The sequence below is a fragment of the Coregonus lavaretus genome (assembly GCF_964263955.1).
Source record: "Coregonus lavaretus genome assembly, chromosome: 21".
In the NCBI taxonomy this organism is placed as follows: domain Eukaryota; kingdom Metazoa; phylum Chordata; class Actinopteri; order Salmoniformes; family Salmonidae; genus Coregonus; species Coregonus lavaretus.
In genome coordinates this window covers 7,898,698-7,916,078 of record NC_140008.1, presented here as the reverse complement: position 1 = coordinate 7,916,078, position 17,381 = coordinate 7,898,698, and the positions used below count along the sequence as shown (strand labels likewise).

The 17,381-nt window shown below is 42.7% G+C and overlaps 1 protein-coding gene across 2 annotated transcripts; it reads right to left on the bottom strand.

The window, feature by feature from the left end:
- Positions 1-6,093: 6,093 nt before the first annotated feature.
- LOC311149223 (G/T mismatch-specific thymine DNA glycosylase-like) lies at positions 6,094-13,675 on the bottom strand. Of its 2 annotated transcripts, XM_084186309.1 has the most exons (11): positions 13,545-13,675; positions 13,214-13,284; positions 12,217-12,434; positions 11,633-11,832; positions 11,174-11,243; positions 10,719-10,854; positions 10,425-10,507; positions 9,874-9,968; positions 7,239-7,413; positions 6,846-6,962; positions 6,094-6,591 (listed from the first exon to the last, which is right to left on the bottom strand). In XM_084186309.1, the coding sequence occupies exons 2-11, from the start codon at positions 13,267-13,269 to the stop codon at positions 6,434-6,436; spliced, it is 1,308 nt and encodes a 435-aa protein (XP_084042435.1). In that variant the 5' UTR covers positions 13,270-13,284; positions 13,545-13,675; the 3' UTR covers positions 6,094-6,433. The 2 variants fall into 2 exon arrangements, with proteins under 2 accessions (XP_084042435.1, XP_084042436.1); XM_084186310.1 differs by lacking the exon at positions 13,214-13,284.
- Positions 13,676-17,381: the final 3,706 nt, after the last annotated feature.

Here is a 17,381-nt window from a genome sequence, read left to right as displayed (position 1 = left end):
TTAACTAGTGAAATGCAGCCTGGTCTAGGCCAATTGAGGAAAGCCTCTGAATTAGCAGTAAATGATCCACAGTATTGAAAGCCTTTGACAGGTCAATGAAGAGGGCAGCACAATGTTGCCTTTTATCCATACAGTTAACCACATCATTTATAACTAGGAATGCAGCAGAGATAGTGCTATGGCCTGGTCTAAAACCAGACTGATGTACATTTAGAATACATCTCAAAGATAAGAAAGATCTTAGCTGAGAATTATTCAAGGATTCTAATATTTTAGCTAGGCAAGAAAGTTTAGAAATAGGGTGATAATTACTTAGGTCACAAGGGTCACCACCTTTGTGAAGGGGGAGTACATGGGCCACCTTCCAAACCTTGGGGATAGTACCAGATATAATCGTCAGGTTAAAAATATAGGTTAATGATTCAGCAATCAGGGGGGCAGAGAGCTGCAGCAGAAATGGATCAAGCATATCAGCATTTTTACATCAATCTTAAGCAAGGCATCTAGCACATAACAGATAGTAAATTGTTGAAATGAAAACAAAGATTCACTAGAAGTTGACGGGTTAACCATCGAGTCAGCTAGAGGCTGGCAGAGGGAAGAGCAGTTGATTGACTGACCAGGGTCAATTAAACCACTGTTTCTCTCAAATAAAAAGCCTGCTGTGATAAGTGATGATTAAAAGCATCACTTATCCCCTTCTTCTCAGTTATGATGCCAGAGTCAGACAGAACTTGCTTAGGCAGGGAAGAAGAGGGATTTGTACACTTCAGTGCATTTACTGTTTTCCCACATTTTGAAGGATCATCAGCAGAGTCAGAGATAGAGCTTAAAAATTAGCTTGATTTAGCTTTCTTAATCGAGATAGTACATCTGTTTCTCAGTTGTCTGAAGGATTGCCAGTCCACTACAGAGTCAGCTTTCCTTGCTTTGGCCCAGGCCTGATTTCTCATCTGAATTAGCTCAGAAGAAAACCAAGGATTAGATCTATCTTTGACTCTGAATTGTTTAAAAGGGGCGTGTTTATCTGCCAGAGGAATAAATATGGAGCCAACTCAGGGTATTCCAGTTTAACCAGGTACAGGATCATAAGGGGAGAAGGAAAATAAACTGGGTGACCACCAGACCAGTAGCAGAATGGCAGATACTGTTGATGTTCCTACTGGAATACAGGAGATAGTGGCTAAATCAGAGTAGAACATGTCATGTAAAATCCCTTGAAACATTTAAAAAAGTTATCTTCTTAATTAAATGTGGATTAGTTCTTTGCCGCTTCGTATCTCTAATACATACAGGGGGGAAACAAATATTTAGTCAGCCACCAACTATGGCTGGCCATGCTTTCCACCTGGCTATCCCTACCCCGGCCACCAGCTCTGCACCCTCCGCTGCAACTTGCCCATGCCCCCCCCCCCCCCGCTTCTCCTTCACACAAATTCAGATACAGTGGGGAAAAAAAGTATTTAGTCAGCCACCAATTGTGCATGTTCTCCCACTTAAAAATATGAGAGAGGCCTGTAATTTTCATCATAGGTACACGTCAACTATGACAGACAAAATGAGAAAAAGAAATCCAGAAAATCACATTGTAGGATTTTTAATGAATTTATTTGCAAATTATGGTGGAAAATAAGTATTTGGTCAATAACAAAAGTTTCTCAATACTTTTTTATATACCCTTTGTTGGCAATGACACAGGTCAAACGTTTTCTGTAAGTCTTCACAAGGTTTTCACACACTGTTGCTGGTATTTTGGCCCATTCCTCCATGCAGATCTCCTCTAGAGCAGTGATGTTTTGGGGCTGTCGCTGGGCAACACAGACTTTCAACTCCCTCCAAAGATTTTCTATGGGGTTGAGATCTGGAGACTGGCTAGGCCACTCCAGGACCTTGAAATGCTTCTTACGAAGCCACTCCTTCGTTGCCCGGGCGGTGTGTTTGGGATCATTGTCATGCTGAAAGACCCAGCCACGTTTCATCTTCAATGCCCTTGCTGATGGAAGGATGTTTTCACAAAAAATCTCACGAAACATGGCCCCATTCATTCTTTCCTTTACACGGATCAGTCGTCCTGGTCCCTTTGCAGAAAAACAGCCCCAAAGCATGATGTTTCCACCCCCATGCTTCACAGTAGGTATGGTGTTCTTTGCATGCAACTCAGCATTCTTTGTCCTCCAAACACGACGAGTTGTGTTTTTACCAAAAAGTTATATTTTGGTTTCATCTGACCATATGACATTCTCCCAATCCTCTTCTGGATCATCCAAATGCACTCTAGCAAACTTCAGACGGGCCTGGAGATGTACTGGCTTAAGCAGGGGGACACGTCTGGCACTGCAGGATTTTAGTCCCTGGCGGCGTAGTGTGTTACTGATGGTAGGCTTTGTTACTTTGGTCCCAGCTCTCTGCAGGTCATTCACTAGGTCCCCCCGTGTGGTTCTGGGATTTTTGCTCACCGTTCTTGTGATCATTTTGATCCCACGGGGTGAGATCTTGCGTGGAGCCCCAGATCGAGGGAGATTATCAGTGGTCTTGTATGTCTTCCATTTCCTAATAATTGCTCCCACAGTTGATTTCTTCAAACCAAGCTGCTTACCTATTGCAGATTCAGTCTTCCCAGCCTGGTGCAGGTCTATAATTTTGTTTCTGGTGTCCTTTGACAGCTCTTTGGTCTTGGCCATAGTGGAGTTCGGAGTGTGACTGTTTGAGGTTGTGGACAGGTGTCTTTTTTACTGATAACAAGTTCAAACGGGTGCCATTAATACAGGTAACGAGTGGAGGACAGAGGAGCCTCTTAAAGAAAAAGTTACAGGTCTGTGAGAGCCGGAAATCTTGCTTGTTTGTAGGTGACCAAATACTTATTTTCCACCATAATTTGCAAATAAACTCATTAAAAATCCTACAATGTGATTTTCTGGATTTTCTTTTCTCAATTTGTCTGTCATAGTTGACGTGTACCTATGATGAAAATTACAGGCCTCTCTCATCTTTTTAAGTGGGAGAACCTGCACAATTGGTGGCTGACTAAATACTTTTTTCCCCCACTGTACTATGGGACAATGATCACTGAGATCATATGCAAATACTCACTGTTGTGTCAGGCTAGTTTGGCACATTGTCTACCAGCCCAGTCTGAAAAGTACTAGCCTCGGGCTAGCTTCATTTCCATCCCTGCTGACACGTATAACTTACTTCACAAGTCATTTGATTAGTACAACAGATGCACTCGTGGACACACCTACTCATTCCAGGGTTTTTCTTTATTTGTACTATTTTCTACATTGTAGAATAATAGTGAAGACATCAAAACTATGAAATAACACATATGGAATCATGTGCAAAGCTGTCATCAAGGCAAATGGTGGCTACTTTGAAGAATCTAAAATCTAAAATATATTTTGATTTGTTTAACACCTTTTTGGTTACTACATGATTCCACATGTGTTATTTCATAGTTCTGATGTCTTCACTATTATTCTACAATGTAAAAAATAGTAAAAATAAAGAAAAACCCTTGAATGAGTAGGTGTGTCCAAACTTTTGACTGGTAGTGTAAGTATTCAGACCCTTTGCTATGAGACTCGAAAATTGAGCTTAGGTGCATCCTGTTTCCAATTATCATTCTTGAGATGTTTCTACAACTTGATTGGAGTCCACATGTGGTCAATTCAATTGATTGGACATGATTTGGAAAGGCACACACCTGTCTATATAAGGTCCCAAAGTTGACAGTGCATGTCAGAGAAAAACCAAGCCATGACGTTGAAGGAATTGTCCGTAGAGCTCCGAGACAGGATTGTGTCGAGGCACAGATCTGGGGAAGGGTACCAAAACATTTCTGCAGCATTAAAGATCCCCAAGAACACAGTGGCCTCCATCGTTCTTAAATTGGAACCACCAAGAGTCTTCCTAGAGCTGGCCGCCTGGCCAAACTGAGCAATCGGGGGAGAAGGGCCTTGGTCAGGGAGGTGACCAAGAACTCTGCCTTTTGGAAAACTCCAAGCGGGCTGTCATGTGCCTATTACTGAGGAGTGGCTTTCGTCTGGCCACTCTGACAGAACCTTCCAGAAGGACAACCATCTCTGCAGCACTCCACCAGTCAGGCCTTTATGGTAGAGTGGCCAGACGGAAATGCATTTTGCAACGGAAACCGTTTACCATTTCAGAACCAAAACGGAAGCAAAACAAGAGTTTCTACTGAACAAATTCAGATAGGTCCCTCTCCGTTTTGTTTGCTTCCACTTAAGAAAAGTTTTGCAACAGAATCAGCGGAATGAATACACATCTAGTCTCCTGCGCCTGTGGCAGAGGCATCCATTCTACGGCCCGTGGGCCAATTGAAGCCCAGGAATAGTTTTTAAACGGCTTGCGACATTTATGAATTTATACAAAATGTGGCACTCAACGGTCCACGGTAGTGCTTTGAAACTATCTGACTAGGGGTGAAAAAACAGACTGCTGCAACCTGATTGGCTGAATGAGATATGCAACATCCAGAGACTAGCATTGGCCACTGTAGCAAGGTGGCGGAAAATGGTGTTTCATAAAGTACGCATATTTACCTTTTTTTCCTGCCTTTTTATTTTATTTAACCTTTATTTAACTAGGCAAGTCAGTCAAGAACAAATTCTTATTCACAATGACGGCCTACACCGACCAAACCCGGACGACGCTGGGCCAATTGTGCGCTGCCCTATGGGACTCCCAATCACGGCCGGGTTGTGATACAGCCTGGAATCTAACCAGGGTGTCTGTAGTGACGCCTCTAGCACTGAGATGCAGCGCCTTAGACCACTGCGCCACTCCGGAGCCTGCTTGCAATTAAATCGAGTTAAGGAGGAAAATCGACGCCTTTGCAGCCTGAATGGAGAATGGTTTATGTACGAACCGGTCAACAGGGTATAGGAGTGTATAGCCGACTGCATAGATCCCCTTTGGACGGTAAGGTAAAACAACTCAATATCGCCATCTGCCTTCGGGCTATGAAATATCTATGCAATTACAACAGTACTAACAACAATATTAATGTTATTACACTACAGTATTATGGCGTATAACAACTTAACTTACCCATCTGTCTACCGTTTGTGCTTGTAGTTTGATATTGAAGATTTTTCTTTGTCCCAAACCCAACGTCATCAACACCATACAAGTCCAGCATCCATTCAGGCTTTTTAGGTTTGAATGGGATAATAAGGTACAGTATATTTTCTTTAGTATCAATATAAGTCCTCAATTACACCACAAAGTATTACATCAAAACAATCCAATGGGAGTAACAGGGAACACTAATTCTTCCTCAGTAAGTGAATTGAAACACACTCATTAAACATGAGTAGGAATTTCGCCACTAGCATACACTTTATAGACTGGTTATTGACATTGTGTGGCCAGAAAGTATATAACACCTCAGGAAAGCTGACTTAGAACCTCCCACTGCCATCTAAACATTTTGGTCATGATAAGACAAGGCATGGTTATTTCTTTATAATGAAAGTGTGTGATTCAATTCTGGGTCCAGGGACATAGTCTCATGTGAAATTGTAAGATGTCTGTCTCAATTGTTTGGCAATTACTCTGCTGAAGATAGATCTATGGTTCAGAGGTAAAATGAAATGATACAACGCCATGATCATCAGTCATAAGGAGGAAACTGGGGCTACCTTCACGGGATCTGTTGAGCAACTTAAACTGTGTTAAAAAAGGCTAGGAGAAACCTGCTGGAATCGCTAGAAAGGTGGCTGTGAACCCAGGAGATGGAAACTAGGGTTGTGTTCATTAGGGCACACTGTAACAAAACGCTTAGCATTTCAGTTTCTCCCCATTTTTTCTATTTTCTTTAAAGCTTTCCACAGTCTAATTAAATAGACGCAAACGGGCCAAAACTGTGAGGTACTATCTGAACTTGTCCAATACGAAACTTGTTTTTGTTTTCCGTTGCATTATGTTTTAATACAGTGTGCCCTAATAAATACGGCCCATGTCGTCTTCGGACTGTCAGGCACCTATCTTTTTCATTCAACTTTATACTACTTGATCCCTTTACAAGTCATATTGAACCATGTACATCAATAAGTTCTGTGATCCACAAAATAACTGTCAATGTCAGTTTTACAACTGATTTAATATCTCTGTAATAACAAACTTGAAAATTCCAGAGCACAATTACACTTCCACATGTACAAGCGAGGGATACAACAAAATCCCATTCTTTAAAAATATAAAAATAAGACACTGGACACATGCTGTATGAAATGCAATAAATAGTTATAAAAATTAATGGAAAAAAATGGGCTGTGTTTAAAGAGAGGATTTGAAAATGGGAGTCCAGTCAAGATGGGCCATTTCTCCTCCATCTTCCTTCTAGTGTGACGCATGCATTATGATGCCTCAAAAACAGTGTGACCCAATGACTTTTCTTGTGGGGCCTTCTTCAAAAGGTTTCTGCTCCCAACTGAGGTTGAGGTTGAGGTACATTGCTACTGTTACAGCTAATGTCCGGTATCTGGTCTGCAAACGACTGTGTCATCCACTGGTCGTATGGCACGTGGCGCAATGCTGTAGCTTGGGCTTGGTCCTTACTGGGCATTCCTGAAAGGAGTAAAATAATATATATATTCAGACATAAAATGGTATCAGTACGTTCATCCTACTCTGGGGAAGTAGATAAAGAGCTTCATTGCCCAAATCCTGAAGTATCCCTTTAACAAACCGAAACCTGTACGAATAGTGATGGTAAGTTGTTAATCTTTAGGGTCTATTTCTCGATCAGCCTCATCAGATGGCCCATGTGCACTAACGAAAGTCAAAAACACAAGCACTCGTCTTCAGAAACCTGCTCTCACCGGTCTCTTTGGTGGAGGAAATGTTGCAGTAGCTGGTGCTTTGCCTTGCCTCCTGGCCACAGGTCTCGTACTCAGGATCCACCTGCTCCTCCTTGATGGCCATCCTCTTAGCATCCTCTGTAACGCAGTCATACAGGAAATACAACGTTACTCATCTTCAACACTGAACTGCCTTGAGAAACGATTGACAATCTAGAGCGCATACCCTCATTTAACCGAACGACAATATAATTTGCATAACATTAAGGGTATTACGGCCTTGTCAATGGCATTATATTCAGTATATATCACAGATTCAGTTAACGGCTTTCTCATGTTCGTTCTGAAATAGCAACATGAACGAGACTTTGAAGTGTGGCAATGCGAGTAACTCCGGCATGACCATTATTTTACCTTTGGCAAGTCCCAGGTCGAAGTGGTACTCCGTCTCTTGTACCTCGCGGGCCACTGGGGGTACACCCTTGATCTTGTCCCGTAGCTCCTTCAGCTTGATGTAGAAGTGAACCTTGTCCTGAGCGCGGGGGAACTGGGCACAGCGGGGGCTTGACGAGGGCATCAAGTAGCACACCTGGGGTGTATTCAATGAGAAGACATTCGCGACGTTGCAGGTAGAAATGTGTGGAGCCGGCATGACTCCCAGCTCTACGTGACATACGCTAAACTTGATCTACAATACATTTCTGAAAATTCTATAACGTTGCACCCTCTTGAACAGACCCCAAAACAACAGCCAATGAGAGAATGGATACAAACATGTGCAACTAGTTACTATACTGAACAAAAATATAAACGCAACATGCAACAATCTCAAAGATTTTTACTGAGTTACAGTTCATATAAAGGAAATCAGTCAATTGAAATAAATTCATTAGGCCCTAATCTATGGATTTCAGATGACTGGGAATACAGATATGCCTGTTGGTAAAACAAACAAAAAAGATAGGGGCGTGGATCAGAAAACCAGTCAGTATCTGGTGTGACCACTATTTGCCTCATGCAGCGTGACACATCTCATTCACATAGAGTTGATCAGGCTGTTGATTGTGGCCTATGGAATATTGTCCCACTCCTTTTCAATGGCTGTAAAAAGTTGCTGGATATTGGCGGGAACTGGAACACGCTGTCGTACATGTCGATCCAGAGCATCCCAAACATTCTCAATGGGTGACATGTCTGGTGAGTATGCAGGCCATGGAAGAACTGGGACATTTTCAGCTTCCAGGAATTGTGTACAGATTCTTGCGACATGGGGCTGTGCATTATCACGACTCCAACATCATCATTAAGTTTGGCGACAACACAACAGTGGTAGGCCTGATCACCGCCAACGATGAGACAGCCTATAGGGAAGAGGTCAGAGACCTGGCTGTGTGGTAACAGGATAACAACCTCTCCCTCAACGTGACCAAGACAAAGGAGATGATTGTGGACTACAGGGAAAAAAAGAGGACTGAGCACGCCCCCCATTCTCATCGACGGGGCAGTAGTGGAACAGGTTGAGAGCTTCAACTTCCTTGGTGTCCACATCACCAACAAACTAACATGGTCCAAACACACCAAGACAGTCGTGAAGAGGGCACGACAAACCCTATTCCCCCTCAGGAGACTGAAAAGATTTGGCATGGGTCCTCAGATCCTCAAAAAGTTATACAGCTGCACCATCGAGAGCAACCTGACTGGTTGCATCACCACCTGGTATGGCAACTGCTCGGCCTCCGACCGCAAGGCACTACAGAGGGTAGTGCGTACGGCCCAGTACATCATTGGGGCCAAGCTTCCTGCCATCCAGGACCTCTATACCAGGCAGTGTCAGAGGAATGCCCTAAAAATTGTCAAAGACTCCAGCCACCCTAGTCATAGACTGTTCTCTCTGCTACCGCACGGCAAGCGGTACCGGAGCACCAAGTCTAGGTCCAAAAGGCTTCTTAACAGCTTCTACCCCCAAGCCATAAGACTCCTGAACAGCTAATCATGGCTACTCGGACTATTTGCATTGCCCCCCCACCCCAACCTCCTCTTTTATGCTGCTGCTACTGTTTATTATTTATGCATAGTCACTTTAACTCTACCCACATGTACATATTACCTAAATTACCTCGACTAGCCGGTGCCCCTGCACATTGACTCTGCACCGGTACCCCCCTGTATATAGCCTCGCTACTGTTATTTTATTTTACTGCTGCTCTTTAATATCTTCTCTTTTCAATTTTTTACTGATCTATTTTTTACTTTTTTATTTTCTTATAAACTGCATTGTTGGTTAAGGGCTTGTAAGTAAGCATTTCACGGTAAGGTCTACCCCTGTTGTATTCGGCGCATGTGGCAAATAAAATGTGATTTGAAACATGAGGGGATGACAGTATATGAATGGCATGACAATGGGCCTCAGGTACTTGTCACAGTATCTCTGTAAATTCTAATTGCCATCGATAAAATGTAGTTGTGTTCGTTGTCCGTAGCTTATGCCTGCCCATACCATAACCTCACCATGGGGCACTCTGTTCATAATGTTGACATCAGCAAACCGCTCGCCCACCCGACGCAATCTGCGGTTGTGAGGCCGATTGGAGGTACTGCCAAATTCTCTAAAACGATATTGGAGGAGGCTTATGGTAGAGAAATGAACATTCAATTATCTGGCAACAGCTCTGGTGGACAGTCCTGCAATAAGCATGCCAATTGCACGCTCCCTTAAAACTTGAGACATCTGTGGCATTGTGTTGTGGGACAAAACTGCACATTTTAGTGGCCTTTTATTGTCTCCAGCACAAGGTGCACCTGTGTAATGATCATGCTGTTTAATCATTTTCTTGATATGCCACACCTGTCAGTTGGATGGATTATCTTGGCAAAGGAGAAATGCTCACTAACAGGGATGTAAACAAAGTTGTGCACAAAATGAGAGATAAGCTTTTTGTGCGTATGGAAATTTTCTGGGATCTTTTATTTCCGCTCATGAAACATGGGACAAACAATTTATATGTTGCGTTTATATTTATTTTCTGTGTATTTTGGTAAAACTACTTACAGTTTCGGTTTCGGGGATTTTGTACGGCTGTAAGCCAAACTCGAGTTTCTTTGCCTTCACTCCAAAGATCTCTTTGCTGAAAATTTCGTAAATACCTGCCAAAGAAGAGCAATGAAAATAATATCATCATGAAATTATGTAGGTCTCAAGCTTTTGTCGATATCACAAGTATTTCAGTTTTATCTGTAAAAGACAAAACTATAATACTAATTGCTGATATCACATCATCTCTTGCACATCTATCATTCCAGTGTTAATACTAAATTGTAATTATTTTGCACTATGGCCTATTGCACTATGGCCTATTTATTGCCTTACCTCCATAACTTGCTACATTTGCACACACTGTATATATATTTTCTGTTGTATTTTTGACTTTATGTTTTGTTTTACCCCATATGTAACTCTGTGTTGTTGTTGTTTTTTTAAATCGCACTGCTTTGCTTTATCTTGACCGGGTCGCAGTTGTAAATGAGAACTTGTTCTCAACTGGCTTACCTGGTTAAATAAAGGTGAAATAATACAAAAACATATATATAAAATCTGCTCACATTTTCCATTGAAAGCTGCGATTAGTGGCTTGTATTTCTTCAGCTTCTCTACCAATTGCCGGCCTCCTTCACGAAACTCTTTGCTGTGGAAACAGTAACACTGTTAGCCTAGACAATGAACAACCAATAATCATGACGACAATTCTAAACTAGAAAGAAAATGCATCATGGATGTTTAATGACATCTGTGCTTTTTTTTTTATTACTATAACTTCTAACTATTATTATGGCACGTTAAATAACATACGCTTGACAATTACTATACTTTTTTTTTTTTTTTTAAGGGTTTGACACCTTGAGAGGTCTTTGCTTCCTGGCGTTGTTCTCTCCACCATGTTGGTAAAGCCAATGCCATACTTCTCCGGTAGGCTCAGATCGTGCGTGTGGTTGAGCTGCTCATCAGTAAGACCAGAGAGGAACAGGCATTTCCCTAAGGTCCAAAACAAGAACAAGCTCAATCACTTTTATCATAACGTTACTAACAACGTGGGTTCGTGTTCACTAGGCACGAAACGGAAGGAAGCATTCTCAAACGAGTTAAAGAGGGAGGTACCGTCTCATCTTGTCCAACAAGAACAGTTTGTTTTTGTTTTCTGTTGCACAATGTTTTGCTACGCTGTGCCCTAATGAACATGACCCTAATCAGGCAGTCAGTATGTGGTATTACAGTATTTACATTTCATTTACATTTACGTCATTTAGATTCTGTATGTATAGAAATAGAAGTGATTATACTGAGTGCTACATACAAAAATGGTTTCCTGGGTTTGGGTAATGTCGTCCCTTGTAGGCTGACAACAGTCCTGGATTGATACCAATCTGAGAAAGGGATCATAAAATACCTTATTATTGCAACATGCTAGAGAATGAAGAGTCATTTTAGATTTGATTCAAATCCACAACACATGTAATACATGGGTTTAATCTAATGAAAAGTTGTTTGATCGATCCATGGGCTATCATTAGGGTAGAATGTTGTTTGATCCATGGGTTATCAATAGGGTAGAATGGTGTGTGATCCATGGGCTATCATTAGAGTAGAATGGTGTTTGATCCATGGGCTATCATTACAGTAGAATGGTGTGTGATCCATGGGCTATCATTAATAATGGTACCGATAAAACAAATGTAGCCAAACTTTACATCAACAGTCATACTCAACATTCCCACTCTGAAAATGTCACAAATTAAATGACGTCAACACTCACTATCAAAATGTCCAGGTTGTGGTCAATAATGTCTGGCAGGGTTTTGGCCATAACCTCATCCACTGACATGCCATTGAAACGGTTAAGGGTCCTTTTGGCTTTCTTCAGGGCCTCTGCCTGATCGTAGTCTTCCTGCGGTTGGCCCTCCCCCGGCTTCTGTTTCGGAGGCCGACCTCTCTTTCTCTTCCCTGGCGTCGGAGCTAAAAGAGAAAATTAACAAGTTTGAGGGGAATCCATTTGAGGCGAGGTTTAGAAATCGCTCATCTTGATCACATAATGAGTGGAAATCTGGAAAGAAAAGGGGATTTATAAATCAGTGATCCTGTGCAGTCCGACTGCAAACAGTCAATCTCAGACAAGCCCAATGATTCTGTGAAGGGTGCTGGACAAATATAATTGAATTGATTAGTGGAAAAGCACTGCATGAGGACAGGTCAGTTCATGTTAATACCAGGGTGGTGGGGACTGGGGAAATGTGTGCACGTGGAGGAGAGAGCACAGCGACAAATAGAGCTGTGCAAATATTTACCACGCAAACATGGCAGACGGCTTGGCTAAGTAGGGGGAGGGCGGTCATCACATACCTTGTGATGTATCCACAGGCTGATCGTGTTGGACGATTGGCTCTTGGTGGAAGTCATGATGGAAGTCCAGCTCTTGGTGGACAGGGAGGTCCTGGTGAACAGACAGCTCCGTCATGACCCGGTCCTCTCTGGATCCCTCCATGTAATGACTGATATGACCCGTGTTATGGTACTGCATCACATGTTGAGCTTGGGGGTGCTGCTGGGTGGACTGGTACCTACAGGTCCAGAAGACAAAGGAACAGACTGGGGTGACACCATCTTCTTTTGTTTTCAATGGGGTTTGTCCAGAGAGGTGACAGAACGGGAGGCAAAGAAATGACACACAATGGACTGAGGGTACATAGAGAAATGGTTCATGCTCCTAGGAACCCACTATATGAGTTTACGTCAACAAATATGACAGCAACCTTCATAGAATACATTTTTTCACACACATTGGTTTGACGTCTCGTGTTTCCTGGTCTGAAAACATTCATGGCCCTACTCATGGGCCAATTATTTGATATGGGCGTGTGCTATTAATGATCATGTTGTATGTATGCATATGTTTTAAGGTCTAGGATTACTTTAGTTAAATGTAAATGGCCTATTAATGACGTGTTGCCTCATACTCTGAATCCACAGAGTAACTTTACATATAAACTTCCAATCTGTTTTTTTTCTTTGCAAATCTTTATTTAATCATGTACATTATACCATGTAGAGATGTCTGCTTGTCTGCCCTTCTGCCTGTCTGTCTTCACAGGACCAGAATTGCATCTTAATCTTAAAAATACAGTGTTGCAGGAAGAAGCATGCTTTGTCTGATGATGATGATGATGATGATGATAATACATAGCCTACTGTAGGCCTTGGCGATAGGAACTGTTTTGTCAGTTGTTGCAAAATGCCCTTTATTTCATACATGTTGATGGAGACCTAAAACACTGACACTCCACAACAATTGTATTTTATGCAAAACCTCCAACACCAATGTGTTCGGAGGACAACTCACCACTGTTGGAGATAATCCGTAGGAACCGTCAGTGACGTATACTGCTTTTCTTCCATCTTTACGAGGATTTACTTCAATAAATTAATATTCATGTTGCTGTTAGCTACAATTATATGCCTTTACGCTTTAATTTACCACAGTAGGAGTATTGGTAAACTATCGGCCTTTAGATTTGGCAAACTGATTGTTATCACAACACCACAAAGACGTTTGGTGGTAGGAAGGGCTACAGACAACTAACATTCATTCTAGCTACTAAACAAGCTTGCTGGATAATTGCAAGGGGGGTATCTAAACGTGCTAATGAAATAGACGTTGAGTAGAGACATACCTGTTACACATATGTTTAGAATTCCTTTTTCAGAAAATGTACCGATTGAGGGCGATCAACGAACCCAAAACAAAGACCATTTAGGAACATTGGGGTGAACCGTCTTTTCAGCTTATTGTTGGCTTTACCCTAACAAAAGTATTTGCGTTGTCGCCACCTACTGGGTTGGAGTGTAGATCTGAGCCAACATCATTTTGCCCTTTGCGTCATTAATTAATTAATTAATTAATCCATTCAAATTAAATCAAATTGTATTGGTCGCATACACATATTTTGCAGATGTTATCGCGGGTGTAGCGAAATGCTTATGTTCCTAGCTCCAACAGTGCAGTAATACCTAACAATACAAAATAATACACGCAAATCCCAAAAAATAATATAAAGGAATTAAGACATAAAGCAATATTAGAACGAGCAATGTCAGAGTCCGTAATATAAATATATATGTATATGATGGTGTGTATAGACATTATGGACAGTTTATGAATAGAAAAGTTGTGTACAGCAGTAGTTATATTGGATGAGCCTTGACTAGAATACAGTACATACATATGAAGTGGGAAAAACAGTATGTAAACATTATTAATGTCACCAGTGTTCAATGATATATGTCCATAGGGCAGCAGTCTCTAAGGTGCAGGGTCGAGTACCAGCTAGTAACAGTGACTAAAGTTCAGGGCAGGGTACTGGGCGGAGGCCGGCTAGTGGTGACTTTTTGACAGTCTGATGACCTGGAGAAGTCCCACCTGTACTGTCTCCATCTTCTAGATAGTAACGGGGTGAACAGACCGTGGCTTGAGTGGCTGAGATCCTTGATGATCTTCTTGGCCTTCCTGTGACACTGGGTGCTGTAGATGTCCTGGAGGGTAGGCAGTGTGCCCCCGGTGATACGTTGGGCAGACTGCACCACCCTATGGAGAGCCCTGCGGTTGCGGACGGTGCAGTTGCCTTACCAGGCTGTGATACAGCCCGACAGGATGCTCTCAATGGTGCATCTGTAAAAGTTTGTGAGGGTCTTTGGGGCCAAGCTGGATTTCTTCAGCCCCCTGAGGTTGAAGAGGCGCTGTTGCACCTTCTTCACCACACTGTCTGTGTGGATGGACCATTTCAGTTTGTCAGTGATGTGCACGCCAAGGAACTTGAAGCTTTTCACCCTCTCCTATGCGGCCCGTCGATATGGATGGGGGCGTGCTCCCTCTGCGGTACATGTATTTTTGGGGTTTATTAGGGATCCCCATTAGTTCCTGCCAAGGCAGCAGCTACTCTTCCTGGGGTTTATTATGGATCCCCATTAGTTCCTGCCAAGGCAGCAGCTACTCTTCCTGGGGTTTATTATGGATCCCCATTAGTTCCTGCCAAGGCAGCAGCTACTCTTCCTGGGGTTTATTATGGATCCCCATTAGTTCCTGCCAAGGCAGCAGCTACTCTTCCTGGGGTCCAAACACATTGAGGCACTTACATTACACATAAAACAAAAGATAAAACAGTACATCATATAACATTATTACACCACTACATATCTACAATACAATACCACCATACAACAATATTACAATGTACGTGTGTGTAGAGTGCGTGTACTAGCGTGTGTGCGCATGCATGTGTGTGTGTGCGTGCGTATGTGTGTCTCTGTAACTGTGTGTGTGTCTCTTCACACCTGTTGTTCCATAAGTTGTATTTTGATCTGTTTTTAAAATATGATTCTACTGCTTGCATCAGTTACCTGATGTGGAATAGAGTTCCATGGAGTCATGGCTCTATGTAGTACTGTGCGCCTCCCATAGTCTGTTCTGGACTTGGGGATTGTGAAGAGACCTCTGGTGGCATGTCTTGTGGGGTATGCATGGGTGTCCGAGCTGTGTGCTAGTAGTTTAAACAGACACCTTGGTGCATTCAGCTTGTCAACACTTCTTACAAAAACAAGTAGTGATGAAGTCAATCTCTCCTCCACTTTGAGCCATGAGAGATTGACATGCATATTATTAATGTTAGCTCTCCGTGTACATTTAAGGGACAGCCGTACTGCCCTGTTCTGAGCCAATTGTAATTTTCCTAAGTCCCTCTTTGTGACACCTGACCACACGACTGAACAGTAGTCCAGGTGTGACAAAACTAGGGCCTGTAGGACCTGCCTTGTTGATAGTGTTGTTAAAAAGGCAGAGCAGCGCTTTATTAGGGACAGACTTCTTCCCATTTTAGCCACTGTTGTATCAAAAAATGTTGACCATGACAGTTTACAAAAAAGTAAGGGGCCTAGACAGCTGCCCTGGGTAATTCCTGATTCTACCTGGATTATGTTGGAGAGGGTTTCATTAAAGAAAACCCTCTGTGTTCTGTTAGACAAGTAACTCTTTATCCACAATAAAGCATGGGGTGTAAAGCCATAACACTTACATTTTTCCAGCAGCAGATTATGATCGATAATGTCCAAAGCCACAATGAAGTCTAACAAAACAGCCCCCACAATCGTTTTTTATCATCAATTTCTCTCAGCCAATCATCAGTCATTTGTGTAAGTTCTGTGCTTGTTGAATGTCCTTCCCTATAAGCGTGCTGAAAGTCTGTTGTCAATTTGTTTACTGTAAAATAGCACTGTATCTGGTCAAACACCATTTTTTCCAATAGTTTACTAAGGGTTGGTAACAGGCTGATTGGTCGGCTATTTGAGCCAGTAAAGGGGACTTTACTATTCTTGGATAGCGGAATGACTTTTGCTTCCCTCCCGGCCTGAGGGCACACACTTTCTAGTAGGCTTAAATTGAAGATATGGCAAATAAGGGTGTCTCCTGAAGTCCACGATTAGTGCCTTCATTTTGTTGAAGTTGAGGGAGAGGTCATTTTCCTGGCACCACTCTGCCAGGGCCCTCACCTCCTCACTGTAGGCTGTCTTGTTGTTGTTGGTAATCAGGCCTACAACTGTTGTGTCGTCTGCAAACTTGTTGATTGAGTTGGAGACGTGCATGGTCACGCAGTCATGGGTGAACAGGGAGTACAGGAGGGGGCTGAGCATGCACGCTTATGAGGCCCCTGTGTTGAGGATCAGCGTAGCGGAGGTGTTGTTGCCTACTTTCACCACCTGGGGGCGGCCTGTCAGGAAGTTCAGGACCCAGTTGCACAGGGAAGGGTTCAGACACAGGGCCCCAAGCTTGGTCATGAGCTTAGAGGGCACTATGGTGTTGAAGGCTGAGCTGTAGTCAATGAACAGCATTCTGACGTAGGTATTCCTCTTGTCCAGATGGGATAGGGCACTGCGATGGCGATTGTGTCATCCATGGATCTGTTGGGGCGGTGTGCAAATTGTAGTTTGTCTAGGGTGTCGGGTAAGGTGGAGGTGATATGATCGATCCTAAACTAGCCTCTCAAAGCACTTCATGATGACAGAAGTGAGTGCTACGGGTTGATAGTAATTTAGTTCAGTTACCTTCGCTTTCTTGTGTATAGGAATAATGGTGGACATCTTGAAGCAAGTGGGGACAACAGATTGGGATAGGGAGAGATTGAATATGTCCGTAAACACTCCAGCCAGCTGGTCTGCAACATGCTCTGAGGACTTGGCTAGGGATGCCATCTGGGCCAGCAGCCTTGCGAGGGTTAACAAGCTTAAATGTTTTACTCATTCTATGTAGGTTATCTACATCATGTCGGTACATTTGTCATTGTAATACGCGTTGAGCAGAATGAAAAAGTAGTTTAAGAATTTCACCAATAGCTAGAAAATCCATCTCTCGAAAATGGAACGATAGGTGGCGGTAGCGCGCCAATAATGTTACCCACACCGGTAACATAGCTAACGTTCTAAAGAAGAAGAAAGGTTGTTTGTAGAGCTGTTGGCTAGCT

Coding starts and splice junctions, on each gene's coding strand:
- LOC311149223 (XM_084186309.1), bottom strand. CDS start 13,269: ATGGAAGAAAAGCAGTATACGTCACTGACGGTTCCTACGGATTATCTC. Junction 12,435..13,213: donor ACGGATTATCTCCAACAGTG/GTGAGTTGTCCT, acceptor CTGGACCTGTAG/GTACCAGTCCACCCAGCAGC. Junction 9,969..10,424: donor CGCAGCTTTCAATGGAAAAT/GTGAGCAGATTT, acceptor CTTCTTTGGCAG/GTATTTACGAAATTTTCAGC.